Raw genomic sequence first — 25,042 nt, 5'->3', positions numbered from 1 at the left:
ATTGCTTCCTTCCCTTTTTTCCCCTTCCTCCATCCTCCCTTTCCTCCCGCCTCTGCCTTCTCTTCCACCTTCCTTTCTTCCCTCCCTCCTCTTCTTAATTCCTTCTTCCCTCTCTCCATTTCCTCCTTGTTTCCTTCCATCCTTCCCTTTCTCCTCCTCCCTCCTTTCCTTCCCTCCCTCCTCTTCTTCTTTCTATACCTTCCTTCCCTTCCTGTTCTTCCTCCTTCCTTTCTTCTTTCCCTCCCTCCTCTTCCTCATTCATTGCTTCCCCTCCTCCCTTAGGTGAAGAAGGCCTTCCAGGGTCGTGTAACACTGCCTGGTTACCATGACAACCGCTACAATGCCAGTCTTGCTCTGAGCGGCCTGCGTTCCAGCGACTCTGGTCTGTACCGCTGTGAGGTGGTGGTGGGCATCAATGATGAACAGGACACAGTTCCCCTGGAGGTCACAGGTAAAAACAGCGGGGGGCACTTTCTCTGCAGCTGTGAGTAATGCACTGGACTGGAAGTGTCAAGTACTGCAGAGTCTCTACCTGCAAGAGCAAGCCTATCCTTTTGTTGTATACCAAGATGTACGTCACTATTAGAAATTAATGGATCTCAAGAATCCAGAGAGATATAGGTTCATATTTTAAGGTTATACTCTGACGTCCTCAGCTATGTATGTGCTATGTAACGCTAGTTTTATAAAGTATATACTGTATATGTCAGTTTTCTGGGCTGAGTTGACCCATCCCAAGTGTACAAAATGGCCACCATGAGAATAAGTTCAATACACTACTAAAGATTTTGGAAAGTGGAACGCTGCATTGGCTTAAGTGTGCAGATATTGACTAAGATTCTTTTATTATCCAGCACCAGCACAAAAATTGTTGAACCCTAACCCTTGATTGATGGCAATGTAGTTGCTAAAATTTAAAGTAATGACCTGTGATTTTCATATAGATAAATGGTCATTTTGCTACTCTCTATCACCAATGTATAGAACACAATAATGATTCAGCCAATACCCAGTTCATGAAAACATGATATCATCATTATATTTGCTGTTTAAAAAACCTGGTTTGGATGTGTGTCACGTCTCCAGCAACAGCACCAGTGGTTTGTTTGGAATAAATAGAAGAACTGGGTAGTTGTGCAGCATGTGCAGCGATAGCCGCCATGGCTGAACAGACAAAGAAAACACTGATACCTACCTCAGTCTTCCTTGGGGAGGCAGCCAGTGCTAGCCAAGCTGCTCAGTATGTATCAGCATGTCATAGCCTGAGGGACAGTGAAAATAACAATGACCAAGAGCTGTTCTGAGTTAATATACCCTTGTTTCTGTCAGTTAGCGTAATTATGATGAGCTTATCAATTAGCATTTTTTATATCATAATTAGCACCCTGATCATTCCTGTGTATTGTTTTGATCAGATGGCTCTACACTTGAATAATAGTATTAAATTTGGACAGTCGTGCCAATAAATAATTACTGGAATAAAGAGAGAAAGAAAGAGCACAAGAGAGAGTCTGTAGATACCCTCATAAGGTCCATTATTATTATGATTCAATATAATTTTATTGAAAATGATATCTCACCATGGCGTGGTGGCATACCAGGTAATTAGACCTAACACTCCCCAGTTGTCATTGTGGCTCCTACGCGTCTTTTTACCCACCCAAATTATAGTCCCAGGGAAACAACAATCCACTCTTTGGTTGTGTACAGCTCCCCAGTTGCTCCCAAACTCTGCCACTATGAATAGTAATGACTCTGTTTTCCATGTCAGGTTAATGCAGCCATTACACCCAGGGTTGTTTACTGTCCATGTAAAATGTCTGATGGGGAGGAAAAGGTGAGGAAACTAGAACGTATAAAACATTGTTGACCTGGGCCGCTCAGGTGCTGTTCATGCAATGACAGCCTAATGAAAGCAATGAGGTATTCAAACCCAGCAGTGTACACTATTATTAAATGGTGCTACTCCGAGGGCTGTGTGGCTCTCTGTGGCTGGACTGAATGAGCTAACCATTTACTGTATTACTTTTGTGCAGGACGCTTGGATTTGTGATATTGTCAAGCCACCCGGAGGTAGCTAACTGTAGTATAACCATAATTACCACGTCAAAGCATTTTCGCTGCAGCGCTATCATCAGATTCTTTCCAGGTCACTAGCTATTTTTAATAATTGGCTATTACTGTAATGACTACAGGGGATTCACACACTGCATTAGCTGCTGTACACTGTCCTGCCGCTCACCACAAATCCTTGCTAATGTTGCTAACGTCAGCGCCGCTGCACTCTAAAAGCCCAGTAGCCTCATTCTCTTGCCCAGATACAGCACAGTACAATACACTGGCTACATCATCTCCCATTGAGAATAACACAGATATAGCCTCCACTCCATTACCTAGATATAGGCCTAGCTCCCGTGTGTGTCTGTGTGTGTGTGTGTGTGTGTGTATGTGTGTCTGTGTGTGTGCAAGCATGCTTATGTGTTTGTGTGTGTTTCAGTGTGCGTGTGTGCTCGCATGTGCACGCGTATTGGTATGGGCCACTGTGTCTCCATAATTACATCAAGGAGGATGCTATCTGGGTTTCATGGGCGAGCGAAGCACCTCATCTTTCTCCATAAGAGCACTTTATGGGTAGTGAGTGAGACCCCTGGCACTATGCTTGGGAGACCCTGCCTCCTCCCTCTCTCGGCCAGTCGATTAACACGCTATGAAAACCACTCCTTCAGAAAGAAACCAATTACGTGTCCGTCGAGGAGAAGCCATCTCCTGGGCTTAGCCTTAATTGGCAGTCACGCTACATGGCAGACCACAGCCCTCCTCGCACTAATTCTACTGAGTGCTTAACGTATTAATTAGCAGGTATTGATATTGCTCAGCTATATCAATATCATATTAATCCACAGGGCTCTTCTCATAGACTCATTTGTGTGTGTCTAAGCCCTGATGAGATTTCCTTCCTCTCTCTCTATCTCTTCTTTCATTTCTCTCTCACTGCCTCTCTCACTCTCTCTCTTGCTCTTGCTATCTCTTTCTTGCTCCCTGTCTTGTCTCCCTCCCCTTCCTGTCTTGTCTCCCTTCTTTCTTTCTTTCTCTCGGCACATATTGACTGGTCAATTGCCTGTGTCTCGCCAATTAGAACGAGGTGCCATTGATTCTGTGTGTCAGCCGTTGTCCGTGGTGAGATATGGCTGGCTGCGGTTAACTGGTGAGGGGACAATAGATATATCAAGCACTCTGACATAGTGAAAACCGTATTGTAACACTGTTTCCACAGACTCTGCAGACTGTGTGGCAGACTTTTAGCCAGTTTCTTAGTAGTTGCCAACCTTAAACTATTTCAAAGGTATGCAAGCTCCTGATGAGCTCGTGCAGTGAAAACATATTCATGTATTGAAAATATGCAGACCCATTTTCAAACCCTTCTTTGGGTGTTCCTGGTGCTTCATGATTTTTAATATTATTGGTGTGAAAGGAGATTCTCACAGTTGAATCCCACATTTACCCCAGTGCTGGCATTCCTCTGTGCACTTTAACAAAGCAAGTGATATGATATATGTTATAATGCAGAGTGGAGTACTAAGCAGGGGACCAAAGGACACCTACTGCTGCATGTATTTCTTTCACAGTGTTACAATGAGGGCATCGCTCAATTATAAAGCTTTGGGCCTACCCACAAATGGGTGCCATCCTGTTTTCCTCCCGGGAGGCTATGCAGGAACGTGTGAAAATGCAGCACGGTAAAAATAGAGAGATGAGATATTGAGAATGCAGCCCTCCTGTGGAAAGGGACCGGGTTTCCCGTACGGAGAGGAAACCCATTTGTCTCTCCAGTGTATGTGTTAGCCAGCCAGCTAGCATCTCTGTTTGGCCTGGATCCCACTGCCTCAAAGGAGAAAGGATGGAAACACGGAGAAACAGGGAGAAGAGAAAAAGAGAGAGAGAAGAAGAGAGGGAACAGAAATGAAAGAGAGGATTCCTGCTCCACATTTCTGTGAAGTGGAGCAGTGGAGAATGAGACCGGGATGACGGAAAGGCTGGACGGACTGCCGGGAACAGGGAGGTGTACGTGTGTGTGTGTGTCTGTGTGTGTGTGTGTCTGTGTCTGTGTGTGCATTCGTACTTTCATGTATGTGTATGTGCATATCATTTATGTGTAAGGGAGAAAAAACACACACTTGGCCTTGCTTGCTTTCTGCACCCATAGCCTGGGGCGTTAATGCTCAAATTGCCCCCCCCACCCCTCCATCTTGGAGGAGTCTCTGTCACTCTCCCACACAAAGCCGTGGAAGATAAAGGAGCCATGTTAGTAGCCAGACGCCCACTGGCTTTCATGTAACTGGCTTCTTCTCATGGGAGGAGAGCTGGGTGACTGGCAGGCAGAGGTGGGAGGTGAAGGAACGTCAGACGGACACTTCAAAAGCTATTCCCTCCTTTCACAGCTCAGGGAATCGCTTCTCTCTTTGTCCCTCGTTCATTTCTTATTCCACTTCTCACTTTTTTTAACCTCTGTCTTGAGAGTCTGTCCTTTCTTGTGTCTCTGTCTCTGTCTCTGTCTTTCTCTCTCTCTCTCTCTCTCTCTCTCTCTCTCTCTCTCTCTTCAGTACGTTCTCATGCATCTCCTTCAATGCATTGCATCTCTCTGTTTCTAGCTCCGTTTTCTTTCTCTCTCTATCATTCCATGAGCGTAGAGACAGGCTGTGGGTGTAGCAGGGTGACATTGTGTGTTTACTGTTAAAGCAGTAAAATAAACATTGCCACTGTTTGTCGTACACTGTATCCAAGGGCAACATCTCTTTTCTCTGATGATAAGCTGGCTGTCTGTCTGATGCAAATGAGACTCACGTACGGAGGTTGTTGAACCCGATTGCTTTTGTTTCCTCCTGCACAGATGGAACAATGTTAGTACATGATGATGCTGTCTAAAGGGCTGTGCGTTTATGTGTCTCTGTGCGTGTCCATGTTCATGTTTTAATGGCTCAAGGTTATGGTTCATAATTATTTCTGTGTTTCAAACACAAGGTTGCAGTTCATAAAATGAGAATATTACTCTCTGGTGTATACTCCCTACTTCTATCACATCCCCTCTCTCTCTCTTTCTCTACTCCAGGTGTGGTTTTTCACTACCGGGCCCCTCATGACCGCTATGCCCTGTCCTTCTCTGACGCCAATAGGGTGTGTGTGGAGAACTCAGCGGTCATAGCCTCGCCAGGCCAGCTCCAGGCCACCTTCGCCGACGGCTATGACAACTGTGACGCCGGCTGGCTGTCCGACCAGACTGTACGGTAAGGCTTTCACATGCAGGTAGCTCAAAAGCCAAAGCATTGGATTTGCAATTTCGGTGTTGCCATTGGAATAATTCTTTACTGTGATTATGGTTACAATGGTGATGCCATGCAAAAGTCCCCATGGTCACAGTAAAGAACATCCTCAAGGGTATTATGGCTCTTATACAATGAATACCAACATGTATACTGTCTGAAAGGTTTTCCCAAAAGTAGTATACATACATGAGAAAAACAATCAGGAATTAAACAAGATTGTTAACTAGCCCCCTGGTTGCCATGAGAGTTGGCCATAGCAACCGATAAAGCACAGCTAGCCGTTCTTTATGAGAATTAGCAGCATGGTTAGAGCGCTTCTTTGAATAATGAAACTATCCATTATATAATGCGCAGCACAAGCCGTTGGAGAAATCCCTAGTCACGCTTCTATCCTGCATCCGTCTTCTGTTAGTCTTGGAGGAGCTGTTTAAGCCTCTCCTTTTTCAAACTTTGTCACACAGAAATGAACAGGAACAGGGCATACTGTAGCACAAAAGTAGTATTTCTCAGTCAGCTATACTGTGAGATGGTTTCTTGTACCTTATGATAGCTGAAAAGAGAACAGAGCTTGAATTCGGGGGAACAGCAATAGTGCAACCATGGGCCCTGAATCTCTGTTCCATACAGTAAAAAATGCTACTTTTACACCAACTGCATCTGTATCTCTTGGACTTAACAGTAATTAGCAGAGACTGGGGCTGTACATTTTCAGTCAGCAGTGTTTTGGATCAGGTTGCTATTTTGAAACCACAATCAGACAGTTATTGCAGGCTGATATACAATATTTGATTATTTGCCACATGATCAAACATTATAACAAAAATAAATGCTCTTTGCTACCGAAGATTTGTCTCTGCCTAGACCAAAAAAACTTACTGAAGTAGAAGTATGAAGTATAATAGAGTGAAAATCATTTTGATCTTTTTGGAGGTTTTTTTATAAACACAAAACTATGTGATATAATTGGATCTAATTGCTTGTTTGCACATTGGAAAGGCAACTAACTACGTCTGCCCCCTCTGATTTGTCTGTCAGGCTGTTGCCTCTGTTTCAGCTCGCCACCTTCCATTAAATCCTTCTGAACAGGGCCGGTCAGAGCTTGTATCTCAGCAGCGGTCTGCATATCAACACTTTCCTTTCAAATCACTGTTACTATAGTAGCCAAGCAGATTGACTGTTGTCTTATTGACAGTTTCTCACAACCCTTCCCGGGGCGCAGCTTCTTTCCCTATTTCTTTCTCTCCTTCCTTCCTACTTTCCTGTTGTTCTCACTGGGGAGCTATCTAATTGGTCCAGATCCAGGAGGCTCTGACTGCACATCAGCCATGAGGAAAATGTCCAATTAATACCTTGAAAAAATACAGACATCAGCTATCGCTTCATCAGCCACCAAGCAGAAAGAGAGAGAGAGAAAGTGAAAGAGAGAATGGCAGGGAGACATTAGGAGGCTTAGTTCTTTTGTTATACTCTGATGAAAACAGGTTGCAATATGAGCAATATGAGCAATATGAGAAGCGCTGTGGGTTGATATTTGTCTGCGCCGGCATGTGTGTTTGCGTGCATGTTTGTGTGTGTGTGTGTGTATGTGTTCATCCATGTGTGTGTGTCTATGCCTAGTCCTTCATAAGTCTCTGTATGCCCGGCGTAATCTTTTAATCAGCCTCTTTGCCTGTGCCCTGGTGCTGTTGGAATCAATGTACTTGTGGAATAATTGCACAGTTGGAGCCAGAATATAGATCGCTGTTTTCTCAGCCCCCACAGGCATGCCAAGCCGCTGAAGGAATTCCTGATTCTTTTAACCTCTCCTTGACTCCCTGCCTCTCTCTCTCTCTCTCTCTCTCTCAATTGAGCTTTATTGGAGTTTTTATAATGTCAGAACATAAAAAAGCCATTTTTAAAAACAATTTAAAATCAAACGGTTGGATAATTATTCTGTGAAACTCACACTGAAGGCAAAACGAGTAATTTAAATAGATATCAGCTGAATCGCTCTCCAGTAGTTGTCCTCAGGTTGTGGTGACATATTATGAATTTTGCTGCTGCTGCTGCATACCAGACTATGGCAATTCACCCAGTAGAAAGGGTGATATTCGTGTATCTCTTTTTGTTATTGTTTGGCAAAAATATTTGGGTAATCTCTTAGAAGAAGATATCTTTAAAATCATTGTATTCAGGGCACAAGATGATTAAGTGTTGTTCGGTTTCCACCTTATTTTGTATGCGTGTGAATACAGACTCGTCCCTGGGGAGGCAAGTTAGTCTGTGACCAGGCTATGTTCACTCATACAGTATCTCTCTCTCCCTCTCTCTCTCTCTCTCGCTTTCTCTTCTTCTCGCTGTATCTCTCTCTCCACAGGTATCCCATCCAGTCACCCCGGCCTGGTTGCTATGGCGACCGTGAGGACTCACCTGGAGTCCGTAACTACGGCAATAGGTCCCCTGATGAGCTGTTTGATGTCTACTGCTTTGCTAAGCAGCTGCAAGGTAGGAGTCCGGAGCTCCAACCACCAATTTAGGTTTAGTCATGCATGGGTCCTCTAAGCCCTGGGTCTGCGGTCCTGGGACGCTGTGACCAGGCCTTAATTCTCTGTTAGAAAGGACAGAAAGGAAGAGGCGGCATGCAAGACGGAGGGAGAGAGAGAGGGGAGGAGAGCTGGTGGAAGTGAGAGGGAGGGAGACAATATTGAGCCCAGGTGTCATGTTACAGCTTACTTCAGGCAGTAGTTAAAGTCCTAAGTGGGTCAGAAGCATCATCCCAAAACTTCTCTCTGAGTCACAATGCCAGAGTCAGAAGTGGAAAAAGACCTACAGCGGGGTGGGGGAAAAAATAAGAGAAACACCACATAAAACGGACTTGAACCCTGAAGTAACTAAATTATAATTACAAAGGCAGCTACACAGGTGAGGCACATTGAGCTGACTGCCAATTAGAAGTATGTGTCAGCATTAGAAGACAATCACTGCTTTTATCATGTGAGTTTTCAAAGCAACACAAGGCAGCGTGGGTTCCATTGAGGCCAAATAGTCGGTCCCAGAATTCTAGGTGCATCTGTCACAAAAACTGCAAAATTATTTAATGTGGCAGGGTGAATACTTTTGAAAATCATGACACCTTTATGTACAAAACAGGGAGAAACGGCATCGGCAAAAACACCACTATGACTCAGTCTCAACCAAAAGTACATTGTGAGTTTCACAAAGCAGGGCTGTCATTCAGAAACTTCTTATATACAAGGCCAACGCACAAAGACGCGTAACACAAAACCTGGATCACTGGGAAAAGTCACTGGGTCATTTTTTACTCTTTTTTGCTACATCTAGAAGGGTTTATGTTTGGAAGAAGCCAAATGATGCCCTATATGTTGCCAGCTGTTGAACATGGTGATGGATCTGTAATCGTGTGAGCAGCCATTTTGTGGGAGTCATTTTGGATGCATTCCATTACATAAAGGTTTCTCCTTGCATCTCCTCCTTGACCCCTTGGTGAAAGGTCACGGGGGAAATGAGGAGAACATGCGAGGAGAGGAAGCCAGTGAACCGTGTCCTGTGAATCGGAATTTCCTTGCACACGCCGCATTAAAGTGACGTTTGAAGCGTTGCGTTGAGGCTCCTCCCACATTGTACTGTATCCCCTTTTCCTCCGAGGATTACAGCTGTCTAAATTATTCTAAGGCTCATATTTTATCCACATAGACACGTTTCAATTTCTAACACCTGAAAGAAATTTCTGTGAAATGTGTCCTTTTTGCGACTTGGGTTAGCCAATAATCATGTAGGCTATTGATATCTCGCTAGCAATAAACCAAAGTTTTATTCTTTTTATACTCCTAAATTTCTATAGATCTAGCTGTAAGAACATAATGTGCAAATGAAAGGCTGTTAATGAGGTTTAATAAAAACCTATTATCCCTGAAGGGAAATTCCATGGCAACCTACACAAACACAATTGACCAGAAAGATTAATACAGAATGAGAGGCACATCAAGGTTTTCAAACACGGTAAACAAAAAGGTCACCCAGAGACGACGCAGAAAGTGACTCCGGCAAGAGACAAATGTGCTGGCCTTGATGTGAAAATATGTCCTTTCATGGCACAGTCATTAGGCAGCCACATCATGTCCCGGGTCATGAATATGGCCAGAATGAAAACAGAGGTATGCCTGAATGGCAGAGAAAGTCCCCGTGAAGAGATGTGCCTTTTTTCCATACGGAGATTAATCAGCTGTCAGGTCTCCTCCTCCGTCCCTGTAATCACATTCAGAAGCCTTAAGCCTTATGTGACAGCTCAGTTACTTATGCCTATAAGGGCAAAGTTTTATACCCTACAACTCAAACAGAGCTGTCAGCATATCAACATTTAACATAGCGCTTAACAAATGTTAGGCAAAGATTTAAAACCTATTACTCTTTGGAGAATATATTACATAATAGTTTGGGCTTCTTACAGCTGTGGGTTTTATTCATTTAGTCATTTTTTCTACATATTTCTGACAGTATGGAGGTGAGCGTCAATTATCTTCACTCATTATTTCCACATACACCTGTGTATCCTCCAGCCATGTCTCATTAGAGGAGATTAGAGGCAAGGAGATATGAAGGCTCCTTCATGCGTCTTTTAACCATTTGTAACATCCGTAAAGATGGCGGCTAATTTTTGGTCGAGTCAAGGATGAAAGGAAGGAGCATAAGATGCATTTGGGCCAAATGGGATGCACCCTAGGTTCAATGATTTCTCTGCATGGTTGTACAACGGCCAGAAAATATTAAGCCATTTTACAGGACCAGGGGCACCCAATGGTGCAAATACCATTTCCTCACTATGTTCCCATATTCCAAGGTGATAATGCCCCCATACACGCTGCTAAACAAATTCAAGAAGTTTCATGAATACTCAGATAATTGCCACATGCCTTCCATAGCCTCCCCAATCACCAGATCTAAACATCTTTGAACCTTTGTGGGAAGTTCTGGAGCGCAGAGTGTGAAGTAGATTTCCACCTCCTTCATTCCTCTCCATTCCTTTGATATTCATATACTGATAGGTGCTTCTGCAGAAGCAAACACAATACAGGGGTTGGTGTATCTGGGTCACTCTTTACAAAGTGGTAAGAGCAGAACTGTCATTAACTATAATTGTAGTAGTTACCAGAGGTATTTATAGAGGGAATAAACACCTTGTATGTGACCGAGGTACTGAGCAGAATAGATTACATGGCCACCTGTAGGTTTTGTCTGCAGTGGTTTTCAGTAAGCTTTTGTGAAATGAACAACCTTATTTGAAGTAATCAGCAGATAATTGCCTTCAATCAAAACTGAAATTACGTACAAAACAAAGAGCTTGTCTTTTCTCTTAGTTTGTATACAGGCTTAGTAAAATAAAATGATTAAACTGTTCAATAGCCAGCCATATAACAGACAAATTCAAATTGTATTTGCAAATAACTATTATTAAGTAGTTTTTAATTTGTTATAATTTGCTTGTATCAAATGTCAGTTAAGTTGTAAATATCAATCCTAGAAATTTGCACTAAAATGACTCAATCATGAAAGAGTCTTGAAAGTTGAAAGTTTATTGCATATTGTGGCAAGGCAGTGCCAAACCATCTGGCACCTTAGAAGGCTAAAACAAGTCATAAGTATTTGCAGTTTATATTTGGCCCAGGTCTGCCATATATAATATTTAGTAGCACCTTCTAAACGTCTTTTATAAATATTTCCTAGCCAATCTTCTCACACATCACTCACGCAATCACATTCCTCTTCGTTCTCCTTTCCTGTTGTTCTCTTCATTCATCCTCCACCCTCCACCCCACTATCTCTGTCTATTCATCAATATATCAGCCACTTCATGCCTTGCCCTCTGCATAAATCTCCTGGATCCTCATATCAAACCTGTTCTTCTGTCTATAACCTCTCTCCATTCACTCTGTCCCTCCTCCATCTCATATTTTTTCATCACTCACTGTATTGCCGTTGGCTCATCTGATCATATAATTTTATTTCTGCTTTGCAGTCGGTACGGCCCTCTTAAGCTCTCTGTCTTGCTCTCTCCAGCCTTATTGTGCATCACTAATTTATCCACATCTCAACCCTCCTTCCACTTCTCCCTCTGTTACTGGTAGTGCTCTTGTCTTCCTCTCAGATCCCTCTTTATAACTCCTTTGATTTCAGACAGTGATCAATCAATTTGATTCCTTTAGGTTTTGTCTGTACTTTGGATTGGTATTTTTTTGCGAAATTATGTTTTATGCAGAAAATACAGAGCATTCACATACATGGCAAGTAAAACTTTTCTTTCAACTCTCCACTCCAAGCCTCCACCTCTTATTTCCTTCATAAAATACAAGAGGTTGACAAAGGAGGAAAGGAGAAATGGCAAAAAGATCTTATTGCCTTCAAAGTAAAATGAAATAGTTACAGGCACACATGTAACCACACACACACACACACACACACACACACACACATACACACACACACACACACACACACACACACAAAGTGTACCTACACACCTAGAGTGCAATGCACAACCAACCAAGCTGCCCAACCAAACCAACCAAAAACTCTCCATTGTAAGCCAATTGAACAAAGAAGATCTTAGTCTAAGGGCCACAGTGCTTTCAGGCTCTCCACCTTTTGCTTTGTAGCACACTAAGCTAAACTCCTCATCTCTCCTCCTCCTCCTCCTCCTCCTCCTCCTCTTCCTCCTCCTCCTCCTCCTCCTCCTCTTCCTCCTCCTCCTCTTCCTCTCCTTCCTCCTCTCCCTCCACCTCCTCCTCCTCCTCCCAGGCGAAGTGTTCCACTCCTCACTGCCAGAGAAGCTGAGCCTGGCCACGGCCTCCACCCACTGCCACTCCCTGGGAGCCCAGCTGGCCACGGCCGGGCAGCTCTACCTGGCCTGGCAGGCCGGCCTGGACCAGTGTGACCCAGGCTGGCTGGCCGACGGCAGCGTCCGCTACCCGATCAACGTCCCGCGGAGGAACTGCGGCGGAGATGATCCCGGGGTGCGGACCGTCTACAACAACCCCAACCGCACCGGCTTCCCCGACACCATGGCGCTGTTCGACGCCTACTGCTACCGAGGTACCGTGAACGCTGTGATGATAAACTCGATGTGACATCATCGTGGTAATCGCCATGGTAACCAGAGGGAGTCCGGGGACTTGTTTTCCATTCTGGTTTTTAATTAGTGCGAGAGATGTTTGTGTCACGCATGAAGTAGCAGCGACGGGATTGTGTGACATTTCTGTCCCCCCTGGTGGATTTGAAGGCTTGTATGTTGTGGTGTAGTGAAGCCTGAAAGAGAGAGCAACCCAGAGAAAGACTGAGGAAACAAAGAGAGAGAGAGAGAGAGAGAGAGAGAGAGAGAGAGAGAGAGGGAGTGGAAAGTGAGGTAGAAAGAGAGAGAGAGGTAGAAAGAGAGAGAGAGTGAATGCGTCCAATAGGGATTTGCTGTGACCTTGTGTTTGACCTTGTCCTTTCATTATGTGCCATTTGAGACTGGAATAAGTTAGTTTCATCTTCTCTTTGGAATGACTTTACACTCCACTAAATAGTCTGTGCATTGATAATGTGTATTTTATGATGAGATTTTGTATCCAGTGCAGTGTAGATTGTATCAGACTACAGATTAAGAATGATATCTGAAAATGATATTTCTGCAGATAGAATGATATAAGAATTATAGAGTTTGTTTTTACAATGCCAGCTTGTAAATTTTTAATCGCAGCAAAACATCTGCATAACCTAATCAGTTTATGTAAACAAGAACAGCATGAGAACAGTGCAGCAGTGCATTTGTCAAAAAATACAGCTGATAGATGAGCCACTTCATTGCACCAACAATGTTTTGTGCACATTTAAATGAATATTTAAAACAAATGATGTCTTTGAGCTAGAAAAAGTAGATAAAAATGGTAATATGTTTTGTTTAATACCACGAATCTGGTGACATGTTCATGTAAATAATATTGCCTGTACAACCTCATTAATACCACATTAACATAATTGTATGCATATTCAATAATTCAATAGTGATAGGCGTTTGCTTTTAAAATAATGGATTTAGAAAAATATGCATCACTTGTGATATAACTTGGCAAAGCCTATAATACCTTGTTTCATGCTCTGAATTTAATCTTGTTTCAATAGCAATAACAGCCTTACTGACGCTGCACTGGCAGGAGAGTAATAAAGTGAAGTTCAATGCTGTGTTGTGCTGCAGCCGATAAAGCAGGTCAAGTGAAAACAGCACAGCTGCTCTGAGTTAAATGTGTGTTGTGTTTTCCAGCCCACCAGTCAGCAGGGGTCCAGGCAGCGGAGGCACGGGGCCTGACTTCATACCAGACCGCAAATCCAGCAGCAGAGGCCATGTCCTCGGTCACTGAAGCCCAGCGTGGCGCCCCTTACCCCAAGTCTTCCACCTGGACTGGCCTGGTCAACTTGGACAAGGCAGGGGTCCGCTCCATTGCTGGTAGCAATAACTCCTCTGAGATTTCTGAGGAGCATGTAGTCATCCACATCCAGAACTCTCAGGTCTGGGACGTTTCCCAGGCTGGGCCCAGAACCGACCAAACCAGCCAGGAGGACTCTGGGGGCCCAAAGAGTAGCAACATCCTGGGCCTTTCCGCCCTGGAACACCTGGAGAGCCATGGAGGTTCTGCCCATGAAGAAGAAGGCGGGGAAGACAGTGGCCATTTTGGATCCTCTGACCCCCCACCATTATCGTCCATAGCATCTTCCACTCCCCAGTCTCAGACCAGTAACGGTGTGTTGGCGGAGTTTGTTAACTCTCTGATGAGGCCCTTCAGGTACTGGACTGGAGGCGAGGGGGAGGAAGAGACAGAGAGTCCTGCTGCCACAGCCGCAGGAACCTCAGTGCCTGAGGAAAAAGCAGGAGAGGAACAGGCACAGGGTGAAGCAGCCAGAGGAAACCCTAGTGGACCAAAAGCCGGGGCGAACAAAGGCAGCATGGACAATGCTATCATGGAGCATAGGAGTGGTGCTTCTTCATTCAAGCCTCCTACCAGGGAACTGCAGAGTCCAGAGGAGGGTCTGTCTGAGCAGGAGAAAGAGGTGATGCCATTGGTTCCATTAGTGGCTGCAGTCCAAAACGCAGGGCACGGTGACACCACCACTCAGCCTGGGGAAAAGGACCCAACCACATCTCTTACCAATCCTCCATCCACTCTTAATGGTACGAGCTTTTCATGATTCTGACTCATTATTGTTGTTTGTGTCTGTGGTGTGTGTGTGTGTGTGTGTGTGTGTGTGTGTGTGTGTGTGGTATGTGTACATTTGTGTTAGTGTGCACATGTGTATTTACTGTATGTGTGTGTGTCCTGAGTGCATCCTGCTTTTATCCAGGTTTCACATTATCTTGAAATTATTTTGTTTTCATGCTATCTTTACGAAGAAATATTTACTAACCTTTAAAAGCAATAGCTGAGTGTGACATTGAAAGCCTGGTGTTTACAGGGAAGGCCAGCTGAAAAGGTGTGTTCTATTCCAAATGGAGGCTCAGTTCAAATATGTTGCTAGTAAATACAGGAACTGTTTATGTCATGCTTTTTAAATAGCTCCTCTGGCTATTTCTCTCCATTCCACTTTCTCTTCTTTTCCCTGGAGTATGTTATAATATATTCCTGCTCAGGGCAATTTGAAGTATCGCTGTAAATTTAATTAAACAGTAATTGCAAACATAAACAAAAGGAGCTTACCACATATATCCAAAATATGTGAATGGAGACTATTTTGCTTTCATTCTGATATTTATTTACAGTGTGCTTTATGTAAAGGCTGACAGAAGAACTGACAGCTAAACTTGAATTTTAATCAACTAGGATTGCTTACATATGTATTGTTTGTTTGCAACCATACATACTTGCATTATGAGTTACAGTTAACTTTTTTTTATGAAAGCATACAATCCAGAATTGTTATGCTGAAAAAGTGACCAGGGTTAGCTTTGGGAGATAAATAGACAGAGGAGAGGAAAAAAGCAGCTTGACCAGGCATACAAGTTTAAGTAGTTTGTGCTCTGCAGTCTCTCTGCAGAGAGAGAGAGAGAGAGAGAGAGAGAGAGAGAGATGGGATGAGGGGGAGAGGTAGGTCTACTGCACTGTGCTGACCAGGCTGGACACCTTCCACTATATGAGAGAGAGAGAGAGAGAGAGAGCGAGAGAGATGGGATGAGGGAGAGAGGTAGGTCTACTGCACTGTGCTGACCAGGCTGGACACCTTCCACAATATGAGAGAGAGAGAGAGAGAGAGAGATGCTCTGGGGAGTATGAGAAGGCTTGACAACTGCAGGGGTCCAGAGTTAGTTTGTGTGTTGGTGTGTGTGTGTGTGTGTGTGTGTGTGTGTGTGTGTGTGTGTGTGTGCGCGCGCGCTAAGTGAGTGAGTGTGAATGTGTAACGTAGTGAGGGCCGAAGAACCCGGAGGCCCTAGGTAACATCCACAGTGCAGTGAATTCTCCACAGAATGGTGCTGTACACCTGGGGATAGAAAAGGTCACTATTTTCCACTCATCTCTTCTGAACACACTCTGGCTTCAAGCCCCAAATCAATTCCTGCGATTCCTCCAGTTTATAAATAAAGGGGCAGCGGTAGCCTAGAGCTTAGAGGAGCGGGCTGGTGACCGGAAGGTTGCTGGGTCAACAACTACTGTTGAGGGGTGTTAGAGCAAGGCACCTAAACCCCAAATTTCTCCACTGAAGCTGCTCATTGGCCAGCAGGAGAGGAATGTGGTTGTACTGAGCAGCTCCCAGGCATGAATGTGTGTAACTGAATGAATGTGAAGCACAGGGAAAGAGCATACATGCACAGTCAGCTCTGTCTGGATAAAAGGGGGGAGGCTGGCAGCTTTTCTTTTCATGACTACCACATGGAAATAACACATCCTTGGGCATCAGCCATACTGAGACGAGAAGAAACAAAGAAAGACTGTAAACTCTAAACTGTCACTCAGAGACAACTAGAAAAAGCAATTCAATAAAGGCGATAGGATTTTCTCACCTAGCAATCACCGGCTTCATTAATATAAATACTCACAGCTAGGCTACCTGAAATCCGACGCCACCCCCAAGGTATTAATGTTTCACGTCGGCTGAAAATCTAAGCTTTAGTCTGCATGCATTATTCACAGCCGTATCCAATTAATGTGGAGGTTGGGCTGTGGCGGTGTTCGCTCTCACCTCCATCTATGTCTCTGCCAATTTGGCCCCGGCTCTCTGAAGGTAGGTGGTAATTATCACCAAGGCGAGGATGAGCAGAGCGAGGGGGGGGGGGGGAGTGGAGGGAGAAAGGGGGAAGAACAGAGAAGAGGGGGAGGAGGGATGAGGAGGGGTAGTTTCTCTCTCTAATGTTGTCTTGATGGAAAGCTGCTGAACTGATGTCTCTGCTTAAACTAGCATCAGAGGGCTGAATTAACTGTCTTATTGAACACCGCGGGCTATCCCTTGGATCTCAAAGCTCTCGAGTAATCGATGGTGCCATGTTGCCTCTTTGATTGAGGGAGATGGGGAGCATGCATTGCACTACAGAAAGTATCCATCTTAACTAAGTCAATATTGAGTCTTATTTTTCTTAAAACAAGTGAAAAAATATATCAGTGGGTTGAGATAATTTCTGTTTGAATCAACCTGTTTGAATTTTCTTGAATCGAGTGTTATTTTCATGATATTAGTGGAGTGATCTGCATAGAACAAAAGCATTTAGAATATCACCAATCTCTGTAAGCAGTTCCTGATCTTCTGTCAAAGAAATACATGTCTGCCTCACGCCAGTCTCATCAACCCCAGGAAATAAATCTGTGATCGACGCGCAGTGGAGCTTGTACACTGACACTCGATGTAGATGAGTGTGACATGATTCACATGGCCATGCAATAACTTCAGTCTTCTTTATTAGATGCCGTATCTGCGGAGGGACTGAGGCGCCATTGGCACCGTACACTGTGTACCAGAGAATCTCTCTCTCTCTCTCTCTCTCTCTCTCTCTCATTGTCAGCCTCCACTCTCACAATTTAATATCATGTTTGCCTTGACCCGAGGGATTCTTTCAGCCCGTTTACTCCACTAAAGGGAAGTCAACACAGCAGAACTACTCTCATTGGAACCACACAATGGAGCCACATAATTGATTTTACCCTATTTACCGATATGAATGGAGTTTATTATAAGTTTGTTTTGCAGAATTTCAATGTTGAGTCGCCGCCTTTTCTCAGCATCCGCTTAGCACAAGCTCTACGCAAACAGATTTACAGTAGTGGAGTAGAACTAAAACTCTGCTGTAAATAGCACCATGAAATCATCCAAACCTATGACTAATTCTCTCATTTTATTTATTATATCAGTCATTACATAGATGATCAAACCAGATTAATGTGTTTAATTATTCTCACTTTCATCAGTGTGTGTAGTAAAAGTGGGTAATTAGCTATTCAGATTATTAATAGGACAATTACGCCGGTCTACGTGGCTCTTATGGAAATGAACCTCAGGCTCATAAACCTCACTTAGGCGTAAGGCAACACCAGACCTTCTGAATAATTTACATACATTTTAATATTTTATGCGTAGACATATTTGTGTATGTTTTCCCTCGCTTGGTAATTTGTTGTGTTGGGTTGTGTAGCATACCCCCTGCTGCATAGCTATACTTTTCAGACATCTGAACTGAACTGAGGACAGCCAAGCCGAACTGAGCAATGATGATGGCAGCAACACTAGCTGGGGCTCTCAATAACCCAACTGCGCCGATGCCCTAAAAAAAACACACCAGGCATGAGTCACACATATAGCCAGCATGAATTATTGATAGTGTAGACAGTGTCTGGTTTAAAGCGGTAAGCAGATAAGGTACAGTGGTCCACTTCATCTAAATAAACATCTCTAGATGGAGCTTGTTGTAGATGCACAAAGGAAGTAGTTTGCCGACAGTGTTGCAAGTGGTCCTGCATTTTTCCACATGGCTAGTCTCACCACAGGCAAACATAATACAGCAGGGGGCTGTTTGGGGTAAGAGAATCCGTAGGGAATGAGAAAAAAGGGACAGAGAAAAGAAGTGTGAAATTGCCTTGAATATATCCTTCCATCCTTTTGTGTCTGTGTGTGGGGTATGTGCGTGTGTGCGTGCATGCATTTGTGTATGTGGTTATGGAGGTCGGACAATGGGTGGCTCAAATCTTTGTCTACAAACTCCAGTAGCTTTAGCAGCCACACCGTTCAGCACCACTGGTGAAGAGAGTAGCCTAATACATCTAACTTTAGCAGAAATTACTATAAATTGCTGCCTTCACCAAAGACCAGCCTACAGATTACAAATGAAGAACATACTATCCAGGGAAAATTGAGCCAAACTCCCAATTGCATTTTAATGTCTTGATTTATTTATGCATATTTATGCAAACCTTAAATGAACTACACAAAAGCACATCTGGGTGCATATCAACCATGATAAATATAAACTGTTGGGAAAATGATTCCAAATATCAATATTATTACATTAAAAACAGTGGAGTCCTTACTGGAAAAAAAAACACATGTAAAAATTAACTTGTGATCTTGTGAATTATCCACATGACTGTGTGAGTTCACGTTATCCACATGTAAAAAAATGTGACTCGACATTATTTCACAGGAACAGTGTCAAGTTTAGACAATTCCGAATGTGCTAAAATAATATCACATGAACACAGTACCTTGGCATTATATGTTCACATGTGCTTACATGATTCCACATGCATAATTTTCATGGTGTCACATGCTAAAACATGTACTTCACTGATCATAATACCCTCACATGTGATAGCATGATATCACGTGATATCACAGGTGAAACACGTTATCACTCGTGTGGTATCAGGTATTCTGTAAGAGTTTCAGGAGAAGCGTTGTAGCCAGGCAGGAGATTTTAATTGCAAATTCCACATCCATTAAATGAAATCCATTTCCTCCCTTCAGCAGAATCATATTAATTATTCTATTTTCTCCTTCTGTTCCCTGTAGAATTCATTGCATTAGGTCCCAATGAGAGAACAACACCCAGTGAACCTGTCAACATATCCAGTCCTCAGGGTCCCAGAGGGGGCATGGCCTCAGCCCCGGTCCCCAGCAGCCAGCTCCGGTGGGCCATCAAGTCTATGCGTGGCTCCAAACTAGGCCCCCCTGGAAACGTAGCCTATGTAGGTAAAAGTTCCACCTGGGAGCCCATGGAGGCCAAAGCGGGGCCCCTGGAGGTGATGACCCTGCCCACCTCTCTCCGACTGGACAACCCAGAAAACTATTCCGGTGAGGGGAGGGACCAGGACGAAGAAGGGGGTAACAACCCGCCAGCTGCCAGAACTGCGACAGGGGAAGAGAAGGAGACGGAGGGGAGTGGTGAAGGAAGTAACTTCCCTGGTGGGTTTGGATCGAAGGTTAACACCAATACTCTGGACAGCAGTAGTGTCAAACTCAGTCCTGAAACAGAGTCTTCTCTCACCCAAGGCCAGACTGAGCACATGACTGTAGCTGAGCACACCACTCTGTCCCAGTGGCAGCTAGTGGAGCAGCCCACCACCCCACCTCAGGACCCCCAGGGGCCAGAGACAGCAGAGGAGGCCAAGGGAGAGATCCTCTATGTCCGCCGGCCTACTGAGCATCTCTCTTCTGCTCCCTCAAACAGAAGAGAAGGCAATTCCCATCCAGCGTTTACCCCTGTTTTTAGGAAGCAGGGCAAGGATCAAGCCAGGATCAAGCAAGTCACCAAATCTGACACGGTGACTTCCACACCTGAAGCCCTCATGGAACCCCTGACGACCTCCGAGACGACCACAGCGGAGCTTCTGATGACCACAGACACACAGAGGACAGATCCCACCACCACCACAACTACATCTGCCACAGGAGATTCCTCCGACAGCGCTTCCACCAAGGAGCCGCCCATTTCCATCGCATGGGCTCAAGTAGAGAAAGAGAAAACGGTGGGTACAGTTGACCTCTCAGCCACTCCAACGCCCAGTGATGGGTCTCAATCAACTGTAGCCTTCATTCAGCTGACCACCCTCGCATCATACCCCAAGGGCGGTGCCACTGAAATGGAATCCAGGTCAGCAGTGTCCGAGTCCTTCGTGGTGGGAAGTCGCTGGACGCCTTTCAAAGCGGTGAACCTCAAGCCTAAGGAAGACCAAGCCCCGGTGACGAAAGACAACGCCTACAAGAACCCATTCGGCATCCTCGTACCCAACTGGGGCTTCGGGCTCAACCCATCAGGTATGTAAGCTTCCTAGTCTTACTGATAAATTGACTTCACCGTCGTCATTATCTTCGTGATTATGAGTGATTATCTAATCAGAAGCTATTTATCTAATTATGTATGCAGCTCAGTGAGAGCCAGAAACATAATTCACATCGTCGCTGTCTTGAGGTGACATATGGTAACATCGTTATGCTAACACTGCTGCACACCTCCCAGCCGAGTCCACAGGCTCCACAAACCACCTTAAAAATACACACCTCTATTTTCTTACTCTCTCTGTCTCTTGTTGTTTCACTCTACATCTTTCCCTCTCTCACTTATGGGAACAACACTCTTTCTCACACACACATGTCATGCATTCTTAATCTAGGCCTTTTTTTTTTGCTTTTACATCTTCTTTTCTTTCCCTCTCCCTCGTTCCCTGGTTGGTAGAGAGACAGCTCTATACAGCATGAGGTGAAACCGACTAGGCTTTAGTGAAGTAATTAGAGGGTCAGAGTGAGCGCAATTAGGTGAACTGGGGAGAAGCAGAGATCCTACTCCCCAACAAATCAATGTAGACGCAAACTACAAGATGGGACTCGTAATTGACTGCAGTCTCTTCTCCGTTCTCATTCTCTGGTTCGTTCTTGTTCACTTGCATTTCTCTCTTGCTCGACTCAACTTTCCTCTCGCGCACTCTTTCTGTCTCCGAACTTATTGTTCATGTTCACCATAATAGCGGTGTGTGTGCCCTTTGTCTCAGCTTGTTCACATTGATTTCTTTTGATGGGTAATGGACCTGCTGCATTTCTCCCACTGTGGGAGAAAGCCGCTGAGCAAATGAACATAACAAATGCTATGCGGTTAGGGACGCCCGTCTCTTCCTTGTCTTAATTTGAAATCTAAAGAGCCAAAACGTGTTTACTCGCTGTTTAATGTGTCTGCCTAGAAAGATGCATTGAAATATTTTGTGTGTAACATTGCTAGAGTAATGCCACTCGTGCCTTCTCAGCATTCTGGCATTCTCTGGATTTCGAAGATACATTTTTTAACTGTGTCAAGGAGCAATAGCCATCTTGACAGGCTGTTACATGAGAGGGAACTGCTCAAATCTGCTACAGAACTACAGAACTTGTTTCTGTAGAGTGGCATCATATTATGAGCACGAAAACAACACTACATACTGCATCTCTTGGAGTGTATAATATAGTTCATTCAGTCAACTCACATACTGAATGGGAACATTTAATTCAGAATAAACGTACATATAGATTTTATTTTGGAGTCAAGGCTCTGTTTAGTATCACTCCCTACAAAGCGAAATTAAAAGCCAGCAAACGCAAGAGCAGGGAGAGATCAATGCAAACCCACAGGTGGATGCCGGTGTGGTGGTGCGGTGTGTGTGGCGCAGAGGCAGCAGCAGCAGCAGCAGGGCGAGCAGGTGAGTTAGACAGCATACATATAACGCCCATTTGGTGACGGCGATACGCAGCTGATGCATCATCTGCACAGCGACACTCAAGTTGTCTGCAGTAGCTTGCAGGCTTCGCTTCATTAGTTTGTATTAATAACAACAGTGATCTAGTCTAGTCTAGTTTATTTATATAGCCCTTTATCACAGTCTCAAAGGGCTTTACATATCATCATATCAGAATCAGAAATACTTTATTGATCCCCGAGGGGAAATTGGGTTACATTGCAGTTGCTCACATTGTAGAAGAGAATATATATAAGCATAGAGAAATTATAAGAAATTGTAAGAAAAATAGAAATAAGAAAGTAAGAAATATGTAAAATATGTGCATTATATTACAATATATAACAATGAGAATAATAATAATAATAATATAGAAATAAGAGAAATAAGAATTATGTACAATATGTGCATCATACTCCAATATATACACCAGTGTAAATAATTAAATAATTATTGCACAGTTGAATTATTGCACAAAGAAATCGGTATTGCACAGTTAAATATAAGTTATATACCATACTACATCTTACATACGCATACTACATCATATACAGATTATACATCATATGCTACATCATATACCATACTACACACAAACACACATGGGCAATTTAGAGTGTTCAAATCACCTGACTTTCATGTTTTTGGACTGTGGGAGGAAACCCATGCAAACACAGGGAGAACCTGCAAACGCCACACAGAAAAGACCCTCTTGACGTGAGGCGGCAGTACTAACCACTGATCCACCGTGCCGCTGATCATAGTATGATACTTAACAGAGAAGGGAAAATTCTTTTTTTGCTTCAGCGTCTTGCTCAAGGACACCTAAGCAGGGCAGAGTTTTGCTGACACAGCGTCTTGAACCCAGGTGCTCCAGTTGAAGGTCAGACTCACTATGCCACCCTGCTGCCCATGTTTATTGCATGAGCAAAGGAAAAAATGTTTTTGTAATCATTAGGATTTTCCGAAGGGTGGCATTTGAATGGAGCGAGTGGCCCTGCTCTAGCTGAGTGATTAGAAGCATGAGACCCCTCCCTTTGAGTGACCTTTTGTAGTCGTCAGTTATAGGACAGAGAAAATTACAGCAATGGTTCTGTGCCCATTACTGCAGAGAGAGAGAGAGACAGGAAAGGGCAGAGGGATGGAGAGATCTAGGAAAAGGGAATGGGAGGTGGGATAGAGGCAGAGGGAGAGAGGTGAGTGTGTCCTCCCCAGTGGTGTAGGTGGGAGTTCATAAAACTCTTTAATCAATGATCAGCAGCTACAGTAAGGCAGTCCTCTGAGCCTCTGGAGAGCAATGACTGCTCTTTCTACCCAATTTATACCCATTGTGTCCATCTCTTTCTTTCTTTCTTTCTTTCTTTCTTTCTTTCTTTCTTTCTGTTACTACATTTTTTTTTACTTCCTTCTCACCTTCATTCATTCCTCGATATCAGGATTGTCTCAGCCCCCTGTGTCCTATTTGGCCATATATCAGCAAGTGATAAGGTCAGACATTGGTTTGCGGTGCCATATCCGGCGTTCCAATTCCCCATAGCTCTGCCTTCCAGCTAAACACACACAGATGGGTGGACGTACACACACATACACACACATAAGAAATAAATATATGTGAACAAGCACACACATACACACGGCATGCCAAGCTTGCACAGGGGTAAACCTGGATAATCCATCCACATGTCACACCATCCCACACGCGCACACACACACACGCGCACGCATGCACATACACACACAAACACACAGAGGATGCCTTAATCCTTCTCTGTGAACACTGTCATACTGTTTACAGTAAGAAAGTAAGCACATTTCATTTAAATTTTTCTCTTAATCACTCATATCCTCATTTGCATATCGCATAATCCTGAAGCCAAAAATTCAAAGTGAGTTTGTGATTCAGGATTTAATGGAAGGCTGCGGTAGAAGTGAAGTGCACCAAGTTTGCAATCCGACAAAGACTTACAAAAGTCCTCTCCAGTCCTCTGTGCATAACAACATTAGAATAGTTTATAACCCGCCTCGCTCTCCGCAAGGTAAACATGCGTGGAAATTTACCGAGGTTCTACCAGCAGAGGCATCTGGCCGTGTGAGGTGATGGAGTGGGAAGTGGATACAGTAATGCAGGCTGTCTGTCCAACCTTTAAATTACCAATGCCAACCTGATACAGTGTCTGAAACCTGGCAAACAGCGAATGGGATGCTTCTGAGTTATAGCCGTCTTGGCCAAAGCTTTGTCCCGGGACCTAAGATGGATCAGACTTCTTGCACATCAATAACACAGCAGCCAGGCCTCAACCAAATTAGAGTGTTAAATTTGGAGGAGAAGCGGCAATAGGTTGAGGTGTGTGTGTGTGTGTGTGTGTGTGTGTGTGTGTGTGTGTGTGTGTTTGGGGGTGGGTGTGGCAGAGAAAGAGATCGATGGGGAGAGGGACAGGATTGGGTGGTGCATTATCAGTATGGGTCTGTGGATAGATGTTCAGTTTGTTGGCTGTTGTTGGAGTCCTTGGCTATGCTGTCTGGAGCAGTGAGAGGGCACGCTGTCTCGATGCTGCATATAGAAGTCTATTGATTTCCCCCGCCTCCCCCTCTCTCTCATTGTCTCTCTTTCTTTCTCTCTCTCTTACTCTCACTTGCTTTTTCTTTCCCACTCACTCACTCTCTATCCACCTTTGTTTCTCATCTTCTCTCCCTGAGTTTATGTCTTTTATTACTCCTCTGGTCATTGTGTCTGTGTCTGCCATGTTTAGAGAGCCTCTTGACCCCCAGTGTGATAGAACATATGGCAGCCAATGGGCTTGTCTCCCACCCATATCCCTTCCTGATCCCCCAGCCTCAGCAGGAATCTCATCACTCGGAGACTCGTCACTGCCATTAAAACAGAGTCACCACCCTTAAGTCCGAGTGCCTCATCTCTCATCTGCCTCCTCTATCAATTTCTCTTCTCCCAGTTCCTCTTCTTCTTTCTTTTCATGGTGTAATTCCTCTATTTTTCCATATCAAACGCTCCTGCTGAAT

General features: G+C 44.2%; 1 protein-coding gene across 1 annotated transcript in view; it reads left to right on the top strand.

Annotated features, from left to right (window-relative positions):
• The window catches only part of ncanb (neurocan b), a 132,834-nt gene that overhangs the window by 53,258 nt on the left and 54,534 nt on the right, over positions 1-25,042 (top strand). The window contains exons 5-10 of the mRNA XM_071521499.1: positions 283-451; positions 5,108-5,282; positions 7,678-7,805; positions 12,114-12,407; positions 13,615-14,520; positions 19,335-20,579. Coding sequence (XP_071377600.1) covers positions 283-451; positions 5,108-5,282; positions 7,678-7,805; positions 12,114-12,407; positions 13,615-14,520; positions 19,335-20,579 — 2,917 coding nt within the window. The remainder of the gene's footprint in view (positions 1-282; positions 452-5,107; positions 5,283-7,677; positions 7,806-12,113; positions 12,408-13,614; positions 14,521-19,334; positions 20,580-25,042) is intronic.

This window comes from Centroberyx affinis, unplaced genomic scaffold (genome assembly GCF_046629955.1).
Source record: "Centroberyx affinis isolate AG114_WGS23_722 - 3 ecotype Tasmania unplaced genomic scaffold, CSIRO-AGI_Caff_v1 ptg000893l_1, whole genome shotgun sequence".
Lineage (NCBI taxonomy): Eukaryota > Metazoa > Chordata > Actinopteri > Beryciformes > Berycidae > Centroberyx > Centroberyx affinis.
The sequence above is the reverse complement of the archived record's forward strand: the minus strand, read 5'-3'. Positions and strand labels throughout refer to the sequence as shown.